The 27,351-nt window shown below is 33.7% G+C and overlaps 3 protein-coding genes across 5 annotated transcripts in view; 1 reads left to right on the forward strand and 2 right to left on the reverse strand.

The window, feature by feature from the left end:
* The window catches only part of LOC141453590 (nephrin-like), a 123,058-nt gene extending 117,649 nt beyond the window's left edge, over window positions 1–5,409 (forward strand). Inside the window, exons 14-15 of the mRNA XM_074126974.1 lie at window positions 1,551–1,801; window positions 4,510–5,409. Of these exons, the coding sequence (XP_073983075.1) occupies window positions 1,551–1,718 (168 nt within the window). The 3' untranslated portion in view covers window positions 1,719–1,801; window positions 4,510–5,409. The remainder of the gene's footprint in view (window positions 1–1,550; window positions 1,802–4,509) is intronic.
* LOC141453592 (uncharacterized) lies at window positions 3,793–8,262 on the reverse strand. The gene is made up of 4 exons (XM_074126978.1): window positions 6,073–8,262; window positions 5,724–5,860; window positions 5,456–5,639; window positions 3,793–4,136 (listed from the first exon to the last, which is right to left on the reverse strand). Exons 1-2 carry the CDS (start codon window positions 6,583–6,585, stop codon window positions 5,855–5,857), a joined length of 519 nt encoding a protein of 172 aa, XP_073983079.1. The 5' UTR covers window positions 6,586–8,262; the 3' UTR covers window positions 3,793–4,136; window positions 5,456–5,639; window positions 5,724–5,854.
* Window positions 8,263–17,218: 8,956 nt separating this feature from the next.
* The window catches only part of Appl (amyloid-beta-like protein), a 184,254-nt gene continuing 174,121 nt past the window's right edge, over window positions 17,219–27,351 (reverse strand). For all 3 annotated transcript variants that reach the window (XM_074126975.1, XM_074126977.1, XM_074126976.1), the window contains exons 2-12: window positions 26,119–26,295; window positions 25,413–25,539; window positions 23,857–24,072; window positions 21,169–21,527; window positions 20,602–20,699; window positions 20,246–20,402; window positions 19,602–19,792; window positions 18,695–18,855; window positions 18,356–18,603; window positions 17,915–18,061; window positions 17,219–17,334 (exon numbers count right to left, since the gene is read on the reverse strand). In XM_074126975.1, the coding sequence (XP_073983076.1) occupies window positions 17,221–17,334; window positions 17,915–18,061; window positions 18,356–18,603; window positions 18,695–18,855; window positions 19,602–19,792; window positions 20,246–20,402; window positions 20,602–20,699; window positions 21,169–21,527; window positions 23,857–24,072; window positions 25,413–25,539; window positions 26,119–26,295 (1,995 nt within the window). In that variant the 3' untranslated portion in view covers window positions 17,219–17,220. The remainder of the gene's footprint in view (window positions 17,335–17,914; window positions 18,062–18,355; window positions 18,604–18,694; window positions 18,856–19,601; window positions 19,793–20,245; window positions 20,403–20,601; window positions 20,700–21,168; window positions 21,528–23,856; window positions 24,073–25,412; window positions 25,540–26,118; window positions 26,296–27,351) is intronic.

A 27,351-nucleotide genomic window follows, 5' to 3' on the forward strand; every position in this document is an offset into this window, starting at 1 on the left:
ATTACAGCATCAATAGCAGTGAAGATATCGAAAGTTGAATCTTTCTGAAAACAAAACATATGCACATTTTAATTTAAAATATCTCGATTTCTACTCGATAGAAATCTTCCTAATTTTGTACAGTGTTAGACTGTTCTTACCTCTACAATTGTGTAAAATCCTAATATTGCAGCATCAATAGAAGTGAAGATATTGAAGGTTGAATATTTCTGAAAACAAAACATACACAAACTTTAGGTTGAAATATCTCTTTTCCTACTCGATCGAAATCTTTCTAATTTGGTACAGTGGTAGGTTGTTCTTACCTCTACAATTGTGTGAAATCTTAATATTGCAGCATCAATAGAAGTGAAGATATTGAAGGTTGAATCTTTCTGAAAACAAAACATATGCACATTTTAATTTAAAATATCTCGATTTCTACTCGATAGAAATCTTCCTAATTTGGTACAGTGGTAGATTGTTCTTAACTCTACAATTGTATAAAATCTTAATATGGCAGCATCAATAGAAGTGAAGATATTGAAGGTTGAATATTTCTGAAAACAAAACATACACAAACTTTAGGTTGAAATATCTCTTTTCCTACTCGATCGAAATCTTTCTAATTTGGTACAGTGGTAGATTGTTCTTACCTCTACAATTGTGTGAAATCTTAATATTGCAGCATCAATAGAAGTGAAGATATTGAAGGTTGAATATTTCTGAATACAAAACATACTTAAATTTTAAGTTGAAATAACTCGTTTCCTACTCGATAGAAATCTTCCTAATTTTGTACAGTGTTAGACTGTTCTTACCTCTACAATTGTGTAAAATCCTAATATTGCAGCATCAATAGAAGTGAAGATATTGAAGGTTGAATATTTCTGAAAACAAAACATACACAAACTTTAGGTTGAAATATCTCTTTTCCTACTCGATAGAAACCTTTCTAATTTGGTACAGTGGTAGACTATTCTTACCTCTACAATTGTGTGAAATCTTAATATTGCAGCATTAATAGAAGTGAAGATATTGAGGGTTGAATATTTCTGAAAACAAAACATACGCAAACTTCATGTTGAAATATCTCCTTTCCTACTCGATAGAAATCTTTCTAATTTGGTACAGTGGTAGACTATTCTTACCTCTACAATTAGGAAAATCTTTATTTATCATGTGGCGTCGATTGTTGAAAATTACTACATTCAAAAGTATCACAAATTTCGATTTCGAATGTTTTGCATTCACCCAATCTGAACATCAATTAAATGGTCTACTTACTTAATATTCTATTGTTCTTGAGGAAATTTTGTTCATGTTGTTTCTTTGGGTTGTGCCGTCGTTCGATTCGTAATATCATGTTCATGTAATTGTTTTGTCTGAGAATCTCCTGACGCTAAAAATTTAAGAAGGACTTTTCGATTTATTTTCTAAACTTTTGGTGATTAATATGTGGTTCGTAATTTTTTATCCAACTTATACAACCGTTTTTGTATTTAATATCTGTATAATAATTCAATGCTATGAGTTTACAAAGATTTTCTTTGCTGATGTGTTCGTTGCAGGATGCAGATATGACCTCTAGGAGTGGAACCGCTGCTGACTGGTCTGAATGGGGCGACATGCACGGCGCCAATTCGGAACCAGGTCTGCCGGGCAGGGGCAGCAGTCGACAAGTAATTTCCATTAGGACGCTGCTAGGAAGTAACGACCAACTGGAGAGCAGGGTCTAACTATAGTTGAGAGTTCACGTCCGCGATTGGGTGAGCGATGTCATCCTAAGTACGCGTTGTACTTTAACTTACCGTACCTGAAGGTAGGTTACAAATATAGCTTAAATTTTGTACAAATTAATAGTAAAAATAATGTAATTTAGTTAAGGTTGGCAATTGCACATTAACGAAATGGATAGTTTTTGTCTTTGTGAAGCAGAATCTTTGGTCTTTAAAAGTAGATGTAAAAAAAGAGTAATGTAATCGCCTATTTTTTCAAGCGGGGCTTAACGTCCAACTACCAATTAGGTGTCGTGGACGGAGGCGACTAACAAACCTACTTTACTGTAAATTTCTTTTATTAACCATTAAATAAAATCCAAGGCCTAAGACCGGGAATCAAACCTAGTACTACAATACATATTAGCTTCGCAGGTCTCGCCTCTAACCGCTCGGCTACCGTGGCGCCCAGTAGATGTATATATATAATGCATATTATCTATCCATGAAGTTGAATTTTTCTACGGAAGAACTTAGCCAACTAAAGTTGCTTAAAAGTAAATCGTTAAGTCGGATAACAAGACGTAACCATCGGAGTAAAAAGGAATATTGCACTATAGCCATTAAAATAATCTCCTACCGTTTAAATTGTCCATCTTGGTACGTACAAAGCGATACCTGGTGCTTTTATTGAAAATGTATCATTGTAAATGTTTTTATAAACGGAATGATTCAAAGCGGCACCACACTACTATTTTTTGATTTTTATTTATTTGTCTAACTGATTTTTGGTATTTTTTTATTATTATTTTTATTATTTACAGATTTATTTTGGTCGTGTCAAATTTTTCATTTAGAGTTGTTTGTATAACTCAAAAACGATTGGTCGCAGGAGATTCAAATTGAATAAGCTTTTAGAAAACAATAATTTAGCCCACTACGGAATAGGTTTTTGTAGATTCACTGACACTCTCTCTCACATGCTATAAAACGGCTTCTAAAATTCTCTTTAAACTGAGTGTACGCCGCAAAAAGAGTAAGTACTCGTAATTCTCAATTTTAAACATTAACCTGGGTGTGGATAAGGGGCACTTCTCAACAAGAGGACTACTTCGGCTTTTTTGCTATAAAGTAATGTATGACTTATCTCACGTACTAAATTTTAATTAGAACGTAAAAGGTGAACGAAATTCTACATTTAAAGAAAGGTATCCGACCAGATATGCCACTTCAAGGTTTGCTTCTTATAGGTTTTTAAATTATCATTATTATTATTTTTTAGACTATTTTCCCTTAAACCCTCTCAATCGGTATTTTCGCTCAACCTGAATTTTTTTTTTTTTCAGAAAATGTGTTTATTGTGTTCAGAAAATTTAAACTTCATATTAAGTTTTATCTAACGCTTATAAACGATTAGTATGAAAGAGGTAAATGTACACATTGGGTGCGTTCCACTAAGCGACCACAACGATCAAAACACACCTTCAGGCGTTCCACATGGACGACCGCGGTCGTTGTGGTCGTGGCGAAAACGTCACTATTTTCGCTCACGCGAAGCCCACAACGCCCCATCTATAGAGCTGGGTCGAAGTGGGCGTTCAGAAATATGTAAATAATAGAATGTGTTTCTCGAAAGTCTAGATAAAATAAATAAATAAATAATTACTTATCCCTTTACATACTAAATCACTGAATAACACAAAATCATTTACCTGAAATAACTTTTAAATTCTTCATCTGAATAAAGATCAATTACACTTTGATAGTTAATAATACGTGGCCTAAGTTTTCGCTTTTTATCTTTGCGATTTTGTAAAATTGCATTCCACTCTTCATCGGAACTAGATAAAGAACTTTCTAAAGCATTATTAATAAATATCCAACTGTTGCCACAAAAGACATTTTAATTTTATTTAAACGTAAATTTTATAAATACTCCACGAAAATGTAATATAAAAAATTGAATTATATATATATTTTTAATAAGAGGGTCGTTTGAATAGTCCGTGCAAAAATAAAAACTACTTAATTTTTTGGGGTAAACCTTTTTTATTTTTTCACATAGTCTCCTTTTAGGCTTATACACTTCGTCCAACGCTGCTCTAGTTTGTTGATCCCTTCCGAATAATAGGATTTGTCCAAGTCTGAAAAATAGCCATTCGTTTCTGCAATCACCTCCTCGTTTGAATAAAATCTTTTTCCCGCCAGCCATTTCTTCATATTGGGGAACAAATAGTAGTCCGAGGGAGCCAAGTCTGGAGAATAGGGGGGGATGTGAAACGAGTTGGAACCCTATTTCCATTAATTTTGCGACCATAACTGCTGAGGTGTGAGCTGGTGCGTTGTCGTGATGGAAAAGGACTTTTTTGTGGGCCAATCGTGGGCGTTTTTCTTGCAGCTCGGTTTTCAAACGGTCCAATAACGATGAATAATATGCACCTGTAATAGTTTAAGTCAACTTTACCAATAATTAATAAAGTTTATTATAACTGCTTATAAACGGGGTTAAAATTAAAAAACAACCTCTTCAAGCTTCTGACTTATTTTCGAGCTCGCCATTTGTAATGTTTACATAAACGGTTAAAACGCCCACAGACCGTTCCACTTGGGTTTTCGATCGCAACGCTCGCAAGCAAGTGGAACGGCCAAAACCGCGGTCGTGAGCGTGGTCGTTGTGGTCGCTTAGTGGAACGCACCCATTATGTACAATGATTTTATACACACACTAAGATCAATGTATTTATTTAATTCTTGATTACTAAATTTGATCTATTTTTTTTAAATTAATTTTTATTTTTTGTAATTTGTCCAGAATTTCTACATGAAGAAAGTATTGTACGATCAGAAAGGAGAAAGAAGACATCTCAAATTCTGTTGTAAAATAAAGTTACAGAGACTATATATATATATATATATAAATAAGTTTTTAATTTTTTTTGTATATTTTTCGTGTAATTATTGTTAAAAAGGACATTTATTGTATAAATTTATACCAAGACTAACTACTTTATAAAATGAACTTAATTGTATCAAGTGGGGAAAAGAACAAAACTTTTTTGACATTTGAACCTATGTATAAAAAAATGGACAAGCAAGTGAAAAGTGTGCTTAAGTGAAATCGCCAAAATTAAAAATATTAAAATGAACATTGTTGATGTGTCTTCTTAGAAAACAAAAAACCAAATTGATTAATAATAAATAAATGATAATTGCAATGTGTAATAAAGTACTATAAATGTTTTTAATGTGATGTAAATATTGTAATGATGTTAAATAAATAAATATTTTTTTCTAAAAAAAATACATGAAGTATATACAATATATATAAATAAAATACATAATATATGCAAATAAAAAATATTTTTGAGGGGGGAAACGCTGAATTTACCTAGTGCCCTCTTAAAAAGAAATGTACATTGTTACATAGCCAAAACTGTGTAAATAAAAATGGATCTTTTACTTGTTATGTGTTATCAGAAATTAGTAAAAATTAAAAAGTGGAAAAATTACTATTTCTGTTTGTTTAATAATGATAATGATAATGATAATGATAATGATAATGATAATGATAAACAATAAATACGATCGATCCCCCTTTATTAATAAATTATACTTATTTATTTTAATTTTCTACTGTTTGGCTTATCCTTCAAATAAAAGTGTACATATGACAAGATTGCAAAATATATGCAAGTTTTTTTTGTTACCCCTATTTTCTAGTTTTCCTCCTTTGGTTCTAGCTAATTATTAAAACTTACTGCGTTAGGATGGAACAGCTGAAGAAGCAATAAAACAGCATAAATGTTGCAGTAGGTCGCAAAGAATTTACTGGTACCCTTCAAACAAATTACGCTACTCACCAAGTTGGGAAGTTGTAGATGATGTAGATAACCAAATTTTTTGTCTCAAAATCATTTTTTTATGGTTTCTTAAACCATGGATCTGTTAAAGTAATTAAAAAATCATTACAAATAAATGTACATTAAAATTTACAATGGTTATAGAAAACCATGATGCATAACTTACTGGTGAGTATTGCTCATTGTTTATTTTTGTGAAACGATTCATTTAATCCAGCAGGAAGAAAACAGAATTATTCCCAATTTTAGTCATTATTTTTTTAATTTCTGCCAAACTTTCAAGGGACTATGTTATCTTCAGGGCTGTGGAAAAAATATTATCACAGTGATGCCGAGTTATAAATGTACATTGATTTGATATCAAAATTAGTTCACAAAAAATTTATTACGTTACTAGCTGTACCCGTTCACCCGTTGCTGTGAAAAAGGCAGTTTTGATACCTCAAACATAATTTATTAATGATCAAATGTATACAATACATCGAAATGAAAATTAACAATAAAATTACCCCTACCTCAGAGTACAGTAGTGTCCTTGCAAAGGTAGCATTTCTACATAATGTGAAAAATTCAGTTAATGTTGTTGGCGATGGTGACATTGCTCTTGCACGTACATTTTCTGATGTAAAATACACAAGCTGTCCATTTTCAAGATGTACTGCTAAATGAACAACCGTTGAATATCGTTCATGAATGGAAAATGATATACAGGTAAGACGCCATACAGCCTCATTGCTACTTATGAAGCGTCCCAGTTGATATTGGGTGACTTCATCGTTAGATGCAGTTGTATTTTCCACTCCAAACACTGCCGTATCGCTTCCTTTGTTCACATATTTGCAAATATATTTTCTAGCTTTCACTGAATTGCAGTACCCAACATTTATGTGTGCGTTATACGTTTTTAGTAGTAATGGAGAATATGGTACTACCCAACGATTATCAACGTCAATAGTATTGTTGAGTTCTTTTAGTTTAATGGATTTTCCACCATCTTCGGTATAATTTATGTTTTTCATGGTTTTCATGGTTACACTTTCAACAAATATTACTAATTAAATGTTATTTAGATATTTTTGGGATATTTGTTCGGGTGTACCTAGAACCCCAACTCTGATTTTAAAAAAACTTTGCAAAAACCTTCCCGGGGATATACCTAATAATTTCCCAAATTTTCACGGCGATTGGATGAATGGTTTTTGAATCTATCGAGTACAAACAAACAAACAGACACACATTCATTTTTATATATATAGATTCTCTATTGATAATTATATTGCTGTTCATTATTTTTGGTGACTGATTCATAGTTTGAATAGGATGAAAAAATAATTGCCAGTTTCAGTCCTAATACATTTATTCTGCCGAGCTTTCGAACTAGGGACTGTTCATGGACTGACATGACAGAAGACACACCAACCCTGTAATGTAAAATATTACTTTGTAAACTAGCCCTGAAGATGGACCTAGTCCCCTAGGTCGAAAGTTCGGCAGAATAAATGTATCACGACTGAAATGGCAATTATTTTTTTCATCCTATTCAGACAATTATATTGTTACATGTGTGTAAGGTTAGTGTGGCACCAGTCATGAAACTAGAGTGGTTGGTTTTTAATGTTTGCTTTGTAAACACAGGCCAATGATAATAAAGAAAAATGTATTTTTATATGTTTTGTAGTAAATTGGCGTTTATATTGCTCGTATCAGTTTTGATTTTTAAACTATTACTTTTTTTTGTGTGTGTGTGTTTTCTCTCTGATTTTAGTAGCTTTGTGTTTGGGAAACATCGAAAGTGTGATGATTTTCTGTGCTATGTAGTGTTCTTTTGGTAAATGTCAAGAATAGGTGCTCGGAGGTGTGGCCTAATTCCAAGTGATTCTGATATGCTGTGGTTGGTTATATGGTAATATAACCTGCCATATTCAAATATAAATATAAAATATTTCTTTATTTTATATTTATATTTAAATCTGGCAGGTTACATTTTAACAGCATATCAAAAAACTACTTCGAATTATTAATTCAAGACTGATAATTTTATTTAAATATTTTGCTCCCATACCCCTGATCTATTTTTTATTTTTATGGGGGAGCGAAGCTAAGTACAAGGATTGATTAAACGCCAAAAGGTACACGAAATCAGCAAGTACCCAACATTTCATTCATACTTCTAGTACCATATTTTTTAGAATGGATTAGATGTCACAGACCCTTATGCTGGCCATTTTCATGCATAAAATATTTATTCAGAAATGAGCAGCACCCATGAGATAGTAATTGGAGCTATTCATGCACAGGTTTAAACAAAAAAACATGTTAATGAAAAATATAATTGATTTGACGTTAAAAATTAATAATGCATATACCAACGAACTTACCGATTTTGTTTAGTTTTTGACATCTGGTTTTTTACAAGTACTCAATTAAAGGGCTACATTAAATTTAAGTTTGAAAATGAATGAATTATAATTACAAGCATTATTTATTTGTAATTAACTATGTAATTTGTGCTCACGTAAGACGAATTGAAGACTGAAATTTCGTTTTAACTCCGTAATTCAAATTACAACAGTAACAGACCAATTCTAACTTTCCATTTTTCTTTTTAATGTGATGATTATTTAGAATAAAGAGAAATCACAAGAATAATTTTGAATATTGTTAAAAAGAAGTGCCTTTTAAAACAACTATGGTAATGAGATACATCTTTTAATATTCTAACAGAAAAATATTTATGGGTGATAAAAGGCCAGCATAAGGATCTGTGACATCTAATACATTCTAAAAAATATGGTACTAGAAGTATGAATGAAATGTTGGGTACTTACTGATTTGTGTACCTTTTGGCTTATACTTAACTTTTAAAACTGTAAGTTTTTGCTATGGAGATTTTTGTACCTTTTGGATAGATTTTTCTTTTTGTACCCTGGTTGGAACAAACTTATATATCCAATGATTTTTTAAATATACAGCTATCGAGAATAATTTGTTGGAATTCATGCTTTAAATAAAAGAAAAACTGTAAATTTAAAAAGCTAATGTTTTATGAAGTTACAAAAAAAAAAAAAGTCACCTAAAGTAACACACGGGACACTGGCGGGAACTGATATTAGTTTGAAAAGGAAGCCAGTTACTGTGCAGTAAGTGTACTGCGCATGCGCGCTAAACATAAATAGGTAAGAAATTCAAAAAAATTATATACAGCACATTACCGGGTAGTTGAGAAATTTAAAAAGAATATACAGAACATTGGCAGAAATTAGGGTACTTTTACGTTAGCCGGGCGCAAGCGAAAAACAGTATTGGGTAAAACTGTTTTCTTTACAATTCATTAATATTTGTTTATAGTTGAACTTGATTTGCTTACTATTAATTAATATTTGTTTATAGTAGAACGTTTTCGACTTTTTTCCGTTGACTTGGCTCGCGTTTGGTTCACAATTGGCGACATTTGCGCCCGGCTAACGGAAAAGTACCGAAATTAGATTTAAAATTCAACAGTAACTGTACTGTACTGCGCATGCACCAAAAATAAACAGGCCACACCTCCGGGCACCTATTCTTGACATTAGCCAGCTGGGGTAAAACTCTAATTTATGGCAATCTTTGCTTTCTATTTCGTCAATTGGATTTTGTTATTGTTCTTTTTCAGTCCGGTCATTCAGTCATTCAAGTGTGAACAGTTGCAGACAAAGTGGTGTTGTTTTCTTTGTTTATTACATTTATGTAAATCTAAAAATTGTGGGCCAAATTTATTGTTTATTTTTGTCACAATTCTGTAAAATAAAACTTCAAAGGCAAGTATTATAGAGTTGTGTTTCTTCAACAAGAACAAAACTAACACAAAATAATTTTTGAAAGTATATTTAGTTGTTTGTTGATCTCTTTCTCTAACTGTCCATTCACGGTGATACACATAATGGGTCTTATATCGCAAACTAGGTATTGCAATGCTAAAAAATGATCTGTCTATGAATGAACACTCTTAGCTAACAACGAAAAGTGACAGGTAGCTAAAAAGTAAGTGTATTTTGCTTGAGTACCCAGGGCCAGATAGTAACTTCGAGAAGAAAATCTTTCAGACGAAGACTTTAAACAAAAAGAAATGAGGTGTTCTTCCAAACAGCTTTAAGGAATCTCTTGGCTACATTCAACAACTGGATTAAGAGCACTTCCAGAGAAGTAGAGATGAGTAGATAGATAGATAGATAGATAAACTTTTATTTACAGCATAGATAATTTACAAAGAAAAAATTTCTGAAAAGTAATAACTGACATAGCCATTGGCTGTCTGTCAGGAGTGCTAATTTAAAATAATAATGTATATATATATTTTTTTTTTACATTGAACTGAAAAGTGTAATAAGAAAATAAAAGTGTAATAATAACAAAATGTAAATAAGAAAACAACAAAATTAAAATAATAAAAAAGTAAGTAATTTTTCTCTTTAAAATTATAATTTTTATTTTACATATCATTAGTCCAACCAGCAATTAATAATTGAAGTGGCTAACCAAAAAGGAGCGACAGGCTAGAGCGTCTCTTATAAAGCCAGCCAACACCGCCCAATTTGCGCCATTCAAATACCTCAACATTTCATCTTCCGTTAAGGACTGTGCATTAAAGAACCTCAATCTTATCTTTTTAAGGATTCTACAACGGCCCAAGAAGTGGAAAACATCCTCGGCTTCCCTAAGGTCACACATCGAGCAGTTGTAATTTCCTCCAACAATATAAGGTTTGAAATTTAAATTGAGGGCTTCAGCCCTCACTTTAATCAAACTACTGATTTGCGACCTCTCCAGTCCCAGATTCAAATAATCCACTTCCAGGGACAGTCTCTTATATATATTGTGGTACATACCATTGGAGGCTCGTTGTTTATAAGCTAAATGGTAATGGGGCACTAATCCTTCCCTTATAACTTTCATTTCCCTTTTCAGCTGTTCCACTGAGACAAATTTTTCGCTGAGAACACATCCCAATTTGTTAGCCAAATTCATCCAGTCCTTGAACCACAGTATTTTCTTTTTAATTATTTCTTTGGCTACTAAAGAGGTAAGGCGGAAATCTTTATAATTTAGGGCTTTTATTAAGTACTTTAAATGAAGACCAAATGTGAAGACATGAATAGGCGCACATTTAGCCTCCAAATATATCACATAATCCGGAATATTCTTGGGAAGTCTGTAGAGTTTTTTAATAAAGGTCCTTTGAACTTTTTCTAATTTATCCACGAAACGATAACCCCAGAATTGGCAACCATAAGTCAGCACAGACCGCATCACCGAATTAAACACGCCATATTTAGAAGAAAGGGGAATGAGATCATTTAGAAATAGATTAGACCAAACAGAGTTAATCCCTAATAGAGCATGTCGAGAGCATTCAGCAAAGTGGGAAGTAAATGAGAGAGTTGACGATAGCACTATTCCTTAATATTTATAAGCGTGAACCACTTTAATTGGCTGGCCATTAAATTTCCAACACTCTTACCTAGCCTCCCTCCACCCTTCTTGAAAACCATAATATTGGACTTATCTAGATTTACTGTCAAATTCCACATTTTAACATACTCCTCCACATCTTTTATCATATAACGAAGGGCTGCCGCACTATCCGCTAAAACAATTATGTCGTCTGCATAAAGTAATAATTTGACTTTATAACCCTGAAGCCTGATTCCTCCACTAAGATAATCTCTCAGATCATTCACAAACAAAATAAATAAAAGTGGTGAGAGATTACAACCTTGCTGAACACCAGATAGAGTTTCAAAGGGGGCAGAACGACCCAGCTTTCCCCTGTAGTAGAGATGAGTATAAATGATTAATTGAAATTCCAAATTCGATGAATTTGCTGTCCAGTCACTTAGGCAGCATAATCTTAATCATATAAATCATAGTTTTTGGGGCAACTCTGGGATAGAGAGAGATTCTTCTAAAGTGGTTTTAAACACTGAATAAATTAAAGAAGAATTAAGTGTTCAAATAAAATACAGTTTACAAATTAATTTTTAAACGTTAACTTACTCTTGTCCCCATTATAGAGCACTAGTGCAACTCTTTTCTTCAGTTTCTTCATTTCACACGAACTACTGCAAGCAGAGATCTAGGAGCGCAGAACTGGGCACCAGTTTTGTGACAATTCTTTGCAGTGTTACCAATTTAAAAAAATAAAAAATTAAATGGTAAAAACCACAAAAAAATTACATCAAAGGTAGTAAGTTTTATTTTTAATAAATAAAGTACAGTAATTAAAATATTCAGAATAACACTCTCATCAATGTTGGACAAAAAATTACTAGTGGACATGTTTATTATTAATTATATTATTAATTTTTTTCACTTTTTTTTTTTAGATTAACAATGTTTTATACTTCATTTTTTACCTCACTTTTATTAATTTAATGTGATTTATTTTATTATTATTCTTCATACAATAAAGTCACATTGAGTTTTCTAAAACATTTCTTATATTGTATTTTTTTTTTTTTTTAATGTGTTTTTAAATATATTTTTTTGATTATAAAAATCAAAACAAAAACTTCATTTTACGACACATAACTTTTTGAAAGAGGTATTCTATTTGATTTTTTTTAATGAGTAAGAAATTACATTTTTTATTTTACTTTGTTTCAATAGCAATTCTTAGGGGGGTTAAGTACTTTACATAAGGTAGTTACCTCTTCCTCTTCAAATTCTTACTTTATTCAGGTTTCTTTCTTAGCTATCGTGTGTATTCTATATATAATTTTTTTGGTTTGTATATATATTATATATATATGTATATACCATGTCTATACATGTATTATTAAAACTAATATAGTTTTAGAAAATCAGTGGAACAGATAAAAATTAGAACTTTTTCTCTTATTTAAGATTTTATTTACCTAAATTCTATTTTACTAGTATTAGTAAGAAATGCAAAAATAAATTTGGGGCAATTCTCTTTTTTTTTCTCTTAATTTTTATTTTAAGGAAAAATGAAGGAAATAAAGAAATGGAAAACACCAAAAATAAGAGAAAATTTTATGAGTAGCTACGCAAAAAAACAACTTAAAGGAATGTTTTTTTTTAATTAAGATTATATTTTTTAAAAATGCGCCATTTTGTGTGTTAAATGTACAACTTGAAATTATACCCTTACTGTATTATTTATCCCAATTAACGCCTCAATTAAGGGACTTTTCTCTCCTGCGAACACGATTTATTGTTCTCTTTAAAAAAAATTTTTGACCCAAGTTTTTACGGATTTCCAACGATTCTTTGGGAGTAGAATGATTTGGATGGGTTCATCACATTTTATTGTTTAATGGATTCTCGGTACATCGTTTTTATCTGTCTAGAGAATTTGACAAATAGATTTATAAAATCAAGAAATGGAATCAAAATTACTAAGGGAATGCACAGCATGAGATCGTCGACCAGGTGGGGGCAATTTGACAGTTTAGTGACCCATATTTTGTGATGCGAATTTTAGTGTAATTCAAATACGTGTCAAACGTGTGTTTAAAGATCACTAGGCGCTTCACAGTACGTATTATATTTTATTTATTTTATTACGAATGTTGATTGTGTACAAGTAAATTTACCTACATAAATCGTTGACAATTTAAGATTGCTGATGGGCGCAAATTTCTTGTGAATCTACCAGTTTTTATTTTTATAAAATTTTAGTGTACTACTTAACTGTAGTAGAATAATACTGAGTTTTAATCTGACTATCATGGACAATGACTCAGCTGGCCCCCCACCCCCTCTCAGTACGCTTGTGACTTAAATCAATCACAAGTCCAAATTCTCTAACGCAATAGATGAACAAAATTTACAAGAAGAATGCATTGGAAATCCCCCCAAAAAAAATAATCGACCAAAAGTTGAACGATTACGATGCAAAAATTTGAGGTAGGGTATTAAAAAAGCAATATTTTTCAAAGTAAATAATATTAACTTATAAATACCTTCTTTTTTCTTTTCTTTTTTTTTTTTTTAAGCTACATTAAGTTTGTTTGTTTTTTAAGCGACAAATACAACACAGGATAAGTTTGTTATTATCAAACTTTTAATTTTTGTTTGTTTACTAGACAGGCGTTGGTAAAATATTTATTTTTTAATGATTTTTTTTTAAATATATTTTTTTATACATTTTTTTTTTTTATTGTTATAATTAGTTTAAAAATTAAAATTTATAAATCTATATATATAATTGTGATTTAACATATAACCTTTACACATTAATTATTATCGTCAATTTTTTTATGTTTAAATATTTATTGTTTGTTGAAGTATTCTTTTTCCTTTCCTAAATTTCAGTTTAAATAATAATGATTTACAAAAAAATACTAAATTGCGGAATAACTGAATAGAGGAACCCAAGCTCCATTTTTTGTTATTCAATTTTTTTTTATTTTTACCATAAAAACTGGTTATAATATCACTTAAAACTTTTTTAAAATAATAATAAAATGAATATTTAGTAACACGAAAAATAAACAAACAAAATGGAACAATTACAAATAAATGAGTAAGGAAAAACCAAATTCACATATGTATATATAATTGAAATACATACATATACATATATATTTAAGTACCACAATTAAGTGAGAAAATAAAAAAATCAACGAATTGTGCGAAGCGTGCATTTTTTTTTTTTGGTTTTTCCTTTGAATAATATTGTAAATTTTTTTGCCTTTTGCTCTAAAAGAAAAGTGGGTGTAGAGGAGTTCATGAAGAATAACTTTCCTCTTTAAGGATAGGGGGACTTCTCCTTTTGTACAAAATTTGAAGGGCTTAAATTTTCATTCTACTGCTAGTTTTCTTTTTTGCTTTGTGTTTATGTAAATTAAATTCACTTAACAAATAGGAAATAAATACAAGGAAAGTATATAAATTTTTAAAAAATAAAACTTTAAATTGATATATATATATACTATATAATATTGTATGTGGTATACGATCATTAAAATAATAATACAAAAATGTTTAAATGCTAAAGATTGTATGTAATTTTTTTATATTTTCAAGGTCTAAATAATATTATAGACGAACAGAACCTGGATAGCAACACTCCCACCATTAAGGATCCAAACCCATTGCATGGGATGAGCACGATAAGGGAACAGGAATCCGAGCACTGCTCTGGTACTCACTGACAGGTTTATGCTTGCCTAGAGATATGGGGAGGTATCCTGTGAACAGTAACCGAATAGAACGACCACATTCTCTGGATTCGCTTGTATATAAATGAGCTTTTACTCCGAATAATTTATTTAAGAACATTGAATTCCTGTTTGAATAATACTGTTTTTTTTTTTATATAGTCTCTGGTAAAGACTGATGCAAGACATGGAACCCCTCCCCACCTGCTCTTGCTAATCGCAGCATGCCGCCCACTTTGGGCCATCGATAAAGTTTTTTTTTTAGCCCCCCCCCCCCCAAAAAAAAGCACAGCTATATTAAGGGGGAGCGCATAACATTTTGGGGCAGAAAAATGCAACAATCATTGAGCCAAAGCAGAGCATCAGTCTCCTCTGGTTCCTTCAATCCAATTCAAGTCCTTAAATCTAGCCCAGAACACAACTATACATATATATATTATATCAAGTATTGTTCGTTTATTATTTTCTATAAACCTTGATTAAAATGTGAAAATACAGCAACCAAAGTTTTGGCATTTAAACACGCTATTTATAATATTGTTTTCCAACTGATATTACTTTCGTACATAACAATAAATTCTGACAATTCTTTGAAAAATTACATCCTACATTTATACAAACTAAATTAATAAATTGGTGACTTAATTTATTTAAAAAAATAAAATAATTACAATTAAGTAAGCTACGCTCTTTTTTTTTCTTTTTTTTTTAATTTTATTTTTTAATTATTTACTATATAAATGACCAGAATTGTGATTTTTATAAAGTGATTCGTAATTGTAAATAAATTTAATAAAAAAAAAAATCAAATATATGGCACAAGAACTAGCTAGATTTGTTTATTATTTCCTTAATTATGACACCAAATTTGATTACAATTATATATATCTTCATTTCTTTATAATCTTTATATATTTTTATTTTTTAAATTTTACAATGGTTCCTCTATGCAGAACTAGGTATCAAAATATTTTCTTTTTGAATTTAAAAAGATCTTTCTCCATTTTTTAATTTAAATATTTTTATTTTCCATTAATTAACTAATATTTTTGTTACAGGTTACAGGTTCTTCTCTTAAAATATATATATTTTTCTTAAATTTATAACTAAGGAAATTGAAAGAAACTAAAACAAAAATTAACTAAAACGCACAAAATAGAAACATAAGGAGAAATTTACAAATTGGCCGTTTCTTTAAGGTAGATCTTATGTTTTAAGGTTTTTTTTCTTTTCCATTCTTTTAGGTCCACCTCGTCTTTGTTTGTTTCTTTCTTTGTTTCGTTCTTTGTTCTTTTTTGTTTACCTTTCTGCTCGTTTTTTTGTTTTTGTTTCAAAGTTTATTTTCTGAAACAAAATAATAAATAAAATGTAAGAATTATCAACTAATTAGAAAATTAGAAATACAAATTAAGGTTTAAGAAATTCTTCTTCTTCTTAATCATTCCTCGTCTACCTTTCAGTGTCCGAGGTACTTGTAATCTATAAATTTTCAGTCGTATGAGGGATAGGCCGCCCATTAGCAACCTATCCTTATGATTAAGGGGCTGCCTCCTTATGGCTATTCAGGCTAGCCATATCTCCTTAGGGACGCGGTAGCCCTAAGTTGTGTACTGTCTGTACATTATCTGTAGTGTAGGTGTGTTTGTGGATTATGTTTATGGTACTCTTCTGGTGAGTGTGCATGGTGTACTGAGCTCAGGTTACCCCGTGAGGTTGCTCCTCCTCAAGTAGCTGCATGCAACAGTTTACTCCTTGCGGGGAGTTTAAGAAATTAATTAAGGCTCCGGTTAGGATTTGCGGTCCCCTCAAGCACAACTTAAACTCGTCGCGCACATCGTATAATGTAAGTCTTGGATAAATTATGGACAAAATTGCACATGATTTTCGTAAAGAATATTACTCGTTCATTCTGGGAGTTACCAAATTTTCACCATTATTTTTCCCGTTTATCTTTGATTTTATCCGTCTTAGCAGGTCCGTTTATTGTACCCCTGACCGGTTTTGGTCTTTCATTCGTCATCAGAAGATAGATTACTCAGTCTGGTGTAGAGATTTCCACTTCACTTCCGTTACGCACTACATTTCTGACTCCGCGTCAGCTGAGACAGCTAGTGCGCGACGGTAAAGTGATCCTTCGATCCTTAGTCCATATTTTTTTTTAGGGTTTCTCGCCTTTCTGCATGGAGTCCTTCTTCTTCTTCTTAAATGGCGCTACAACTCATGAAGAGTCTTGGCCTCCACAGGCGACTCTTTCCTGTGCAGCCGCCCTCCAGTTACGAAATCCTAGCATTGCCAAAGAGCATCTCTTGCCACACAGTCCTGCTATCGCGTTTTTGCATAGAGTTATTGAACTAATATTTCGTTTAAATTCAATAATAATTACTTACCTGTCAAATAATAAGGCAAAACTCTGATCAACTAAAACTGAAATAAAAACAAAAAATATTCTCGACTAACTATTTCTACTTATTTAAATAAAAACATACGTTACACATACAGTTAGTTCTCTTTAACTTCAAAATATTTGTAGGTTGGATTCTCGTATCCGTTGATTTGCATGTTTGCCACATGACGTTCTTCCGGTGTAGCTGCTTGATCTACCTCTATGAAGCCCTAGAATTGTTACAAAAAAGAAAAAAATTAAATAAAATTTAATTTTTTGTTTTAATTACCTTGAAAGAAAAATCTTAATTACAAAGATATCTGAGTGTAAATACAGTTTTTGGGTGAAAATTATAATTTAGATTTTTTTGCTGTGTACAGCTGATTTGGATAAATATTTTGAACTTTGAGGTGGAGGTAAGACTGAACAATGAGTTGAAATGCCTTCCGAATACTTAGCTGAATTTTACCTTCCAAATGAATATTCAACAATTTTAAGTACTCTTTGCAATTCCTTAAGAGTTAAGGAATTTCCTCCTTTACTTTAATATTCTAATAAAATTGAGTTGCTATTTGGTTCAAATCTTATATTAATTAAGTTACCAAACTTGTTAATTGATGTATAAAATGTTCTATATGAAATTATTTATCTCTTTTCGTTCTTGTGTTATGCTGTTTTGCAAGTGGTTACATGAAGCTATCATCTATTAATTCAATCATATACCCAAATGTTCTCTTTAAAAACATTGCTTCAATAAAACGCCCTTAGGCTACTCATAGATACCGAGCTTTCCGATGCGAAATCAATTACCTGATTCTGAGGTGACCTGGCACTTCGCCTTCTCAGGACAGCAACACCGATCAGCATTGCGACCATCAGAGCGATTCCAGCGAATGCAAGTGTAAAGTAGACGCTCCTGGTCTCCCTGTGGTACACCTCCCTTCTCACTGAGTACGTCTGCAATAGAAACACAGATACTGTAAGACAAAGGCGAACTAAAGGGAAGTGGACTAGCTTACATCTTGAGGGATTTGGCGACCCAGAGGGTATCCCAGTCTCACAAAAGCCACGCACAGCATTCAATACTGAAACCCTAAATACTCGTTACAATTAGGACGTGCAGAGATAATTGCTATGTGCAACTTTCGGGAACCACGATAGATCCTCCAGGTCGCACTAAACAGCTTTATCTGCAAGAGACACATTATTTAAAAAAACGTCCCAAATTTGAGGCACAAGTAACGATCCTACCGGCTCATGGTGGCTAATATCGTGGGTCATAGCGTGTGCATATGGTTGTGGTTCATGTTCAGAAAGGATGGGCACTGGACTGTTCGGCTCAGAGCTGGGTCCCACAGTTTCCGTGCTGTGTTCATCTTCCACAGTCTCAGGATCATAATGGCCGCCGTTCATCTTGCGAGCTTCTTCTCTTAGTTCAGTTCTTTCCCGTTTGTGCGCCTCTTTCCGTTCTTTCTCCAAAACTCTTTCACGTTCCTTATCTTTTTTTGAGAAAAAATAAATTAAAGTAAATATTGACATAACTACTAGCCAGAAAAACTACTAATAAGCTATTAATTCATTTAAAACTACCTTCTTGCATGGCGGTGACATCAGCACGATATTTATCTAAGATGGCTGCTTCTGCTTCTCTAGTCATGGAGAGGAGTGAGCCCGGAGTATCATCCTTACTTCGCAAGGCTTGCATGTAATCGGACATGAGCTGCGAAATCTTCGAAGACAATTCTGGGAATCTGTAGAAAGAATTAATTATATTTGATTATTAAAATTGTTGGGATGTATAACGTTGTCATCCAAGGTGGACGACCAAGTTAACAAATGGAAGCTTGCTATTCGAACTAATCCAACTGTGTTTATAGGCTTAATTTACAAATATCTATTAAACCCCCATACTTATAGGGTTTAAGCTTGATATTTGTCTTGCCTTCTATATCAGGAATGTTTCGCAGGATAGTATTGAAGTTGCCAGGAGAACAGTTCATTATAATAACGCAGCTGTGATTATCATCATATTGATGTATATGTTTGTGGCTAAAAAAGATCACCAGATATGATTCTACAGGATTACTGACATCAGGACCTCTTATCCAGACCTAGTGGGTCGATAAAAATCAGGGCCGCGTTTATAAGATAGATATCGCCGCGAGAGATGCCGCCAATCTTTTCAGGACTCTTAATGAAGAGCTTGTGAAGTACCGCTTCATGGAGCGGTGAAGTAACCTAAGAAATCATGTCTAGGGTGGGATTAGCGCAGAACTACTCAGACTCGGAATCCGAGAAGCGTTTACAAGAACGATGCAGCAAGGCGTAATCCTCATGCAGTCTTATACGGTCCACCCTGTTAGATTAAGCACATCCAAAGAATGTAACTATGCAGGTTATGTACGTTTTGTTATTAGCAATACATATTCGAAAGGATTTAAATGGACGCTATTTTAAGCCGCGGGATATTGAAATAGAAATAAAAACCAAATAGAACCTGTCCAACATCTGCAGAGACTGGTTCACCATATGATCGATGTCCACCAGATGTTCCAGAGTCATGGACTTCTCTCGTTCCGCTTGTTCAAGACTTGAAGTCAGCAGATGTCGATAGTGGGAGATAGTGTGATGACGATCTTTGTGCAAAGCTCTCAACAATTTCTGCAGACATTTCTGTACTCGGTGGGTCTGAAAAATCATAAAGTTTCACATTTATTTATTCTGATTTCTCAATCAACCAATTTAGTTAAGAACAAAGAATCCTAAACTGAACTTACGCCGAATGTTTAATAGAAATTCTCTTTTCAAAATAGACTACTTTGTTAGACGACATCTGTAATGTTTGTTCAAGTTTGATTACTGAAAATATACTCAAGTCTGATTGGTTGTAAGATAATTAGGTAAAGGGCAGATCAGTGGGTAATTGCTTAGTCTGTTTCTATTCTCGCTTTCTGTTAATTTACAAAAGCTTTTTTATCTTGGTAGGTTCAAGTTAGAAGCTGAAGTTTTGCGCTAGACTTGTCTCTGTAGAGACTCGTAAGCACGGATGCGACAATGTATTAAAATAAGGATTCTCGCGTTTACACTGCAATTGCTGGACAAGGTTAGTTTGCTAAGATAGGTAACAGTTTTCTGACGTACATTAATGGGACTGTCGTCAAGTGCTTGCGTGTAGCAGGCCATGGCTTCCTTCTTTCTCTGATTGATGTGCGCCATCACTCGCTGCTGATGCATGGCGACCAGCTGATGTTTCTCGGCGTTACCCTCCTCTTCAAGCGATTGCACAGTCTGCTGGAATCTAAACAAACAGAAATACCTAATTTTATAACATTTGTTACGTGTTTTTTTTTTTATATTGCTTATTCAAATAGATTACACATTTCAATACAACTTTGATTTGAAAGTTACTATAAGATCAATTAGTCACTCTGCTCTAAGACTGACCATTTTTTCTCCCTCAGGTTATCTATCGTCCAACTTTTTGATCCAATACTTACCTAAGGGTCATTTTCTGTTTAAACTCTTCAGCAACTTTAGCATCAGAACTTCTCATGTCCTGGTATCTTTCTTCCAAATCGGACCAGTCCTTCATGACCTGTAATTTTAAATTCGGTCAATTCATAAATAAAAAATGGCAATGAAAACTATATATTATAATTTATATATTCTTCCGTTCTGTAACAGGATAATCCTCTGGGATCAACAGTCTAAATGGTGCCTTGTAGGCGGAAGGAAATCTGGCGAGTATCACTCATGCGACTTCCGCTTGCAATAATCTTCCAAATTCTAACGCATTTATTTTTTAAATTACTTAACTTTCGAAAGAAACTTACGCTGAACTTCATAGTTTGCAAAAATGTTTCATTGGAGGGAGGTCCCTGCGATTTTTGGGTTACAAGTTTAGTATTCTAAGAATTTAATATACGTATTTACTCATTAATCAAACTATTTGAACAAGTTTTCCTTATTTAAAAGATATTAAAGAAAAAGATATATCCTAAAACTAATATTTTTATTATTGAATCGTAATCAAATTACTGCGACAGTTTAATAAGAAAATTTACCTTAGTCACTTTCTCCCTGTGCAGTTCCTCGAGTCGCTGCAGAGCTTCCTTGTACGCTTGATGTTCAGCCCGAGGATCAAAGTTAGTAAAATAGGGGTCAGCGGTGGGCAGGCCAGTGGTGGGCCTGGGAGGTGGGGGCGGCTCTGTGGTAGTGGAGGTGGATGTAGTGCTGGTAGTGCTGCTGTCATCGCACCCGTCGTAGTCATCATCATCGTCCTCGTCCTCGTCATCATCAGCGTCCGAATCGTCGTCATCAGCCTCCAGGTCGTCAGTGTCTGTGTCGTCGATATTGTCGAACACTTCAGAACCACCCATCGGCAGGGCTGGCACTATCACCTTCTTTATAGCGTTCTTCTCGGCTGCACACATAGCGGAGTGGATTATCTTACACAAGTTGCACACATAGCGGAGTGGTTTATCTTACACAAGTTATTACAAGAAATATCTTTGGGGTAGTAAATGACAGAACATCTCAAAACGGAGAAGCAAAGTCCTATGAATACAATTGGGAGATGCAGAGACATAACTTTCTGTCTCGTAAGTTCACGAGGAGCGCAAAATGAGTGCACTTCTGCAAGCGCGAAAAAAAAGTTATTATCCTGTGAACCCAAAAAATAGAAAAAACAGCTCAAAAGTCATTTTTTTTGAAATAAAACATTCTTGAGAATTGGCCGGTACGGCAAACGAAAAAATGTCATATTTCATCAGAATAATGCGGAGATTTTGCAGAAAATTTAGTACATTTTGGGACTAATAGGACACAATCTTGCGCAAGCGCAGAACTTTTCACGTTGCGCTCGCGTTATATATTTACTGCACTTGAGTATCAAGAGCACTAGTGACACTATAAACGAATAAATAACATAAATACATAATACAGACATGGAAGAGGATGGTCAGAGGGTAGTGTCAATCATTCGTTATTCAGGAATATTTTCAAAGGTAATATGCCCGATCAGCTTAAGAAGAAAGTGATGGATATTGTGTCACCCATCTTGGGTTTATGGGGGATGTGAAGCATGGCCGTTCAGCTTGGGACAGAATGTCTTGGTAGAGGCTTATGCCCAAAGATGCGCCCTGTTTAAAAAAATTATTGAGTAACTATAAAACATAAAATGAAATGTATTTATTGGGTCAATCAATAATTAATTTAAAAATAATCAGTTTTTTTAATAAAATAATTTTATTCTTTTAAATACAAGTGCAACTAACTTGATTTATTTTCTTTCTAACCACTTTCTTTATTAATTGTTTAGTATTAATAATAATAAAGGGAAGGGATTAGCTATGCGGTTAGCGTATTGGATTCCCACGCGGAGGTCCCGTGTTCGAATCCAGCTGCTGACCCTTAGATTTTCTCTTTCTAGGAGCTTCTTACAGCTCACTGTCCAGTGATGGACAGTGTTGTCTGTAACGAGAGAAAACCGCCCGGAGGCCGGCAGTGCACTGAAAAAAGCTCCGGGCGCCAATAACCATAGATGTTGATGCGCCTTAAATCATAAAAATAATAATAATAATAGTAATAATAATACTTTTTTTAAAAAAGTAACTACATCATTTTAAAAAACAAGTATATTTGACGTGGGTACAGCCGTCTGCCAGAGTTTACTATAAATTAAAAGAAAACTATCTTTCTTCATGAAATAAACGCAACGAACCCTAACAAATAGTAATAGTTTATAAAAGGGCAATAAAGGCGTTATTATTAATTTAAAAAAATAAAATTGCTTTTTGAATACTGGTTTAAATTCGTAAATTTTCAACTTTAAAAACAATTAATCACCATAACAAAATTCCAGCAGCTGGTCAAATCGATCTGAACATTACAAATGAAGGGCTGAATGAAACAAAACAACTCTGGAGTTACGATCCGTGCAGGGATCATCAATCTCTGCGTGGCAAAAAGCTTCCCTTTGTCATGGCGACCATCATTTCTTGCTCATGGATGACAGATGGCTCTATTAAATATTAGTGAGTAGGTTATCTGTGCTTGAACTTTCCAGGAGTCACAGCTCTAGAACATCACCTACATCTTTTAGGCTGGGTAAAATATTGATTTTTTTCTTCTTTTTCCCCCCTTTTACGAGTTCAGGAGTTGAATGCAATCGAAGCGAGTGGCCGAGGAATGAAAGAAATCAATATTAAATTTTTTTCTAGAATCAAATTGAATAATTTGAAAGAGATATAAAGACAAGACATAAAGACAAGGTCTAAAAATTATACCTAACTTTAAGACAGAGTACACTGTAGAGAATAAATTACTTGAGTTGGTTTATAATAGTTTTATTGCTCTTAAAATTGTTTAACAGGCACTGGTACGTGATCTTGCTGCAGACTGTTTCCTATTATAGTATGAGTATTATTATTAATATTTTCAACTATTTATTGTTCCAGCAAAATCTTTAATAAATACAAAATGGCGTGGGTGGAGAAACCATCCATTATTGGCATTCCAGCGTTAAGTACAACATTAAATAAGTTATCAATTAGCTTCCTGCTGTTTATTCAACATCCACAGCAGTATTTTCATAAAAATATTCTTTACTATCGCGAGAAGATTGTCTTTACAACGGAAGTCAGTTAGACTAAAAATGCAGAAATGTTGCCCTTAGGCTTTTTGTTGTATTTGTCAATGTCGATGTGACAGTTTCGAGGTGACTCACGAGGTATCAAGCCACATTCACTTACCTTTGCCAGGACAACAGACGAATTCCACACCAGAAAACAAGGAGATTCCACATGGCAACAGCATAGCAAAAGTCCTTAACGACATGTCCCGATCCTGGCAAGCTTGGGCAGCAGTTTGATTCCATTTCTCGAACTCCCAACATTTAGTCTGGTTGTGTATGTGATCGAATAGACAGTTCTCTGGCACCAGTAGTGCGTCGCTTTGGAAAGGACCTTCTGTAACAATATTAGGAACTGAGTGTACCAACATTGCTAGAACTGAGAGTGTACCCAACTCTTAACTAACATTTTGGCAAAGTTAAATGTACTCTATGGGCAAGTTTAGTACTAGACTACTCAATTCCAACGGCACCCAGAAATCACTCGCTTCTAGGCTTGCTAACTTAACAATTAAGTTAATTAGTCCAAGCCACAGTGGACTTGCTTGCCTCGACTGACACAGTGTAGCACCTCTTAGACTAATGCAGCATCCATTTCCTTCAACTTTAAACTTGATCTGTAAATGTTTTGATTGAAACAAATTAGCCAACTTAAATGTATCGAAAGTTCTATTAATTATTACAGCAGCGAAACAAAATTATTTAAAGCCTCCCAACGGGGTGATAAACCAGGGATTTTTCTAGATTTCGTTATCGCCAACTTTTTTAAAGCTCTATGCCCGCAGCAATGAGGCAATGGTTGCTATCCCAGTAAACATTCATCTGTTGCAGTTATCATCGCCTTGAACGGCTGGTCATTCTTTTATGTAAGAGGTATCCACATAAAAGATAAGGCTTTCGGCATTTCTATCGTCTTTTAAAACGTTTTCACGATGATAATAATTTTAAAAAGAATTCTATTTTTCTATTAGAGTTATTAAACTAAAATTTTGGAATGATTTGATGCAAGCAGAAATACCACTTAAAGCATCAAACTATCTTAATTAACACTATTCTTTACATTTTCATTATCTTTTAAAGAAATGGTGTCCACGAAAGTTAACTTGCCTTTAAAAGATAAAAAGTACCGGTCGCTAGTGAATTCTATAATTCTGATATTCCCTATTTCTTTTCCTAAAATACAGGACACCAGACTTCCGAGACACGGGGGGGGACATTCCCCCTAAAAAGGAGATCATCCTGTAAGCGCGGAGAGTCTGAAAGCCTCAACACAATCTCGCTGGAGAAGGAACGTCTCCTGTTTCAATGAGCAGCTTTTTTGCACTAAGCCATTGAATAGTGCTGCCCTAATCCGAGTGGGATTTTACCCGCTGCATAGTCAAGGTTTCCCCTTACTCGTATCTTCTAGCTGTCCCCCGACTAGTGAGGGCAGGAAGTGAGTGGTTGGACTTACGTTTCAACCTCTTGCTCATTTAATGGTGGAGTCCTGTATGTTACGCAGTAAAATATTGTACAGTTCCACTCTTGACAAAATCAGCATTACAGAAAAGTAGATTTATTGCGAAGCAAACCTCAACAAGTATTCAGTCTAAAGAAGACCATGAAACAAAAAAAAAATGCTTCGACGATTAATACAAATAAACAAAAAGAAAGCATGTAAAGAAAGTGAAGACTAACCTAAACATCTGAAAGGTTTTACCCAGGCTGTCCTCTTGCATTTTGTGTGTCCAACTCGGCACCAGTTCGATATCTTTATAAAATGGCTGGATTCAACTATGTTGGTAATATCATGTTTTGGATAAACCTGGAATCAACATAAATATTTCAGAAAACGGTAATATTAATTTTATTTTCAAGGGCGGATTGTTATTTTTACTGATTGCAATTGCAGGTTTCTGATAAGAAATTAGTTTCATATTGTCCATAATGTCAGATTTCCAAACTTAAAACAAACTCTCATATTCCCCAAGGCTCCACACAAATAATTTATTTTGAAGAATAATAAAGAACAAAATAAATTCTTATCAATGATTATCCTTTAACATTCATCCAGAATACCCTTATCTTAAATTTACGAAATCTTGCTATAGATATACAGCTACCCCTTTGAAATACTCTACCATTACCTGGGAATACTCCTGCTACGGCTTTATTATTGGCCGAAATGGCAGGACCATCCGTGTAAATATGGTCGTCAAAACGTGAGCTAAAGCCTCTTGGAAAAGAAGAAGAAAAATTTAACAAACTCAGTGGACCTTGAAAATCTGTTTCAGGTGAGAATGCAATCTCGCCATTTCGACAGGTTAACATCTCCTACCGGATGTGAAAGCAGTAAAAAAAAAAAGAGTACTCCATGGTAAAATACTTAATATACTTAATTTACCTTTTTACAATAGTCTAATATGTCCATCTTCTCTTTTGGACAGGTAAACTTGTGCGTCGTGTCCGTGGTCCACCTACCGGACTCGGTCATGTACTGGCTGTGGTAACTGTCCTCCTTGGTATGGCACAGCATGGCCACCTGGGGCTCAAAGTGGGCCACTGGGATCTCTCCTGCACCCTGCGACCAGAAAACCACAGATTAATGGACTTAGACAAAACAAAACATTTTACTTCACCTTCCTGTGGAGAGGCACGGCTCTTATCCCCCAAAGAATTCAGACCCTTGAAAGTGAGAAAGTTACTCCCTAGATGTTCGACCTCCCCAAGGCGTTCTTTCTCCAATAAGAGAAAGTAGAATTAAACGAATGGCCGAATGTCCATTAACTAATTAGTAGTTTTATTTTTTATTAGCCAGAACATAAAACTATAAAACACTTTCCGCATTTCCACTTTCTTTTTTTTTGTTGGAGCAACAAATGATCCATTATTCCGCTTGGGGGAGGAAAACAACCCTAATATCTCCCTGCTGAGTAATTTCAAGTGAATCACATTTAATCTTTTGTTTTTTTTGTCTGTGAGTGTGTAGTGGTACGCCTGTTAGAGCACCATTAGAGTGCATTACTGGATTATAAAACATCAGGTGGTACTCTTGCCCCGAGGCAATGTCCCGTCTATCTAATAGTCAAAATTGGATATGTAATTGCTCCCTTTTGGGTTGAGTAATTTTGTTTTTCACCACACATGAAATGAACTATAACTAGTAGTGGGGGTAGAGTTTCATTTTAATATCCTACAGTAAAATAAGATTAATATAACCTCTGCTTGCCAAAACAATTTTGCTCCTCCAAGTAGAAGTAAAGTTAAAAGGCTTGAAACTTTCACAGATTATTTATACTTTACTAATCAGTAAATTATTCGACTTGCTCCTGACTACAATGTTCAAGGTTCTAAAACTTCCTTCTAACTTGGAGTTTGGCTTAAGATATTGCTCTCATTCAACAAGTTAACTTGAGGAGTTGGCATCGCCGAAGCCTTGCATGAGTTGGGATAGCATTAAGAGGGCATCCATTCTTTCAGTCGAAGCATACCCTGTCTTGGCTGAGAATGAATGGTAACCTCGGTGACGTAAGGTGCAATTAAACCTCTTCAATTGTTGCCACGTTCCCTTGTCCAATCAAATCACTTACTACTTAAAGTAATGCACTTAAACTGAGAGTTTCAAGTCTGTAACTTT

Source organism: Rhodnius prolixus, unplaced genomic scaffold, assembly GCF_049639745.1.
Source record: "Rhodnius prolixus isolate KJV_2025 unplaced genomic scaffold, Rpr scaffold_3, whole genome shotgun sequence".
NCBI classification, from domain to species: Eukaryota; Metazoa; Arthropoda; class Insecta; order Hemiptera; family Reduviidae; genus Rhodnius; species Rhodnius prolixus.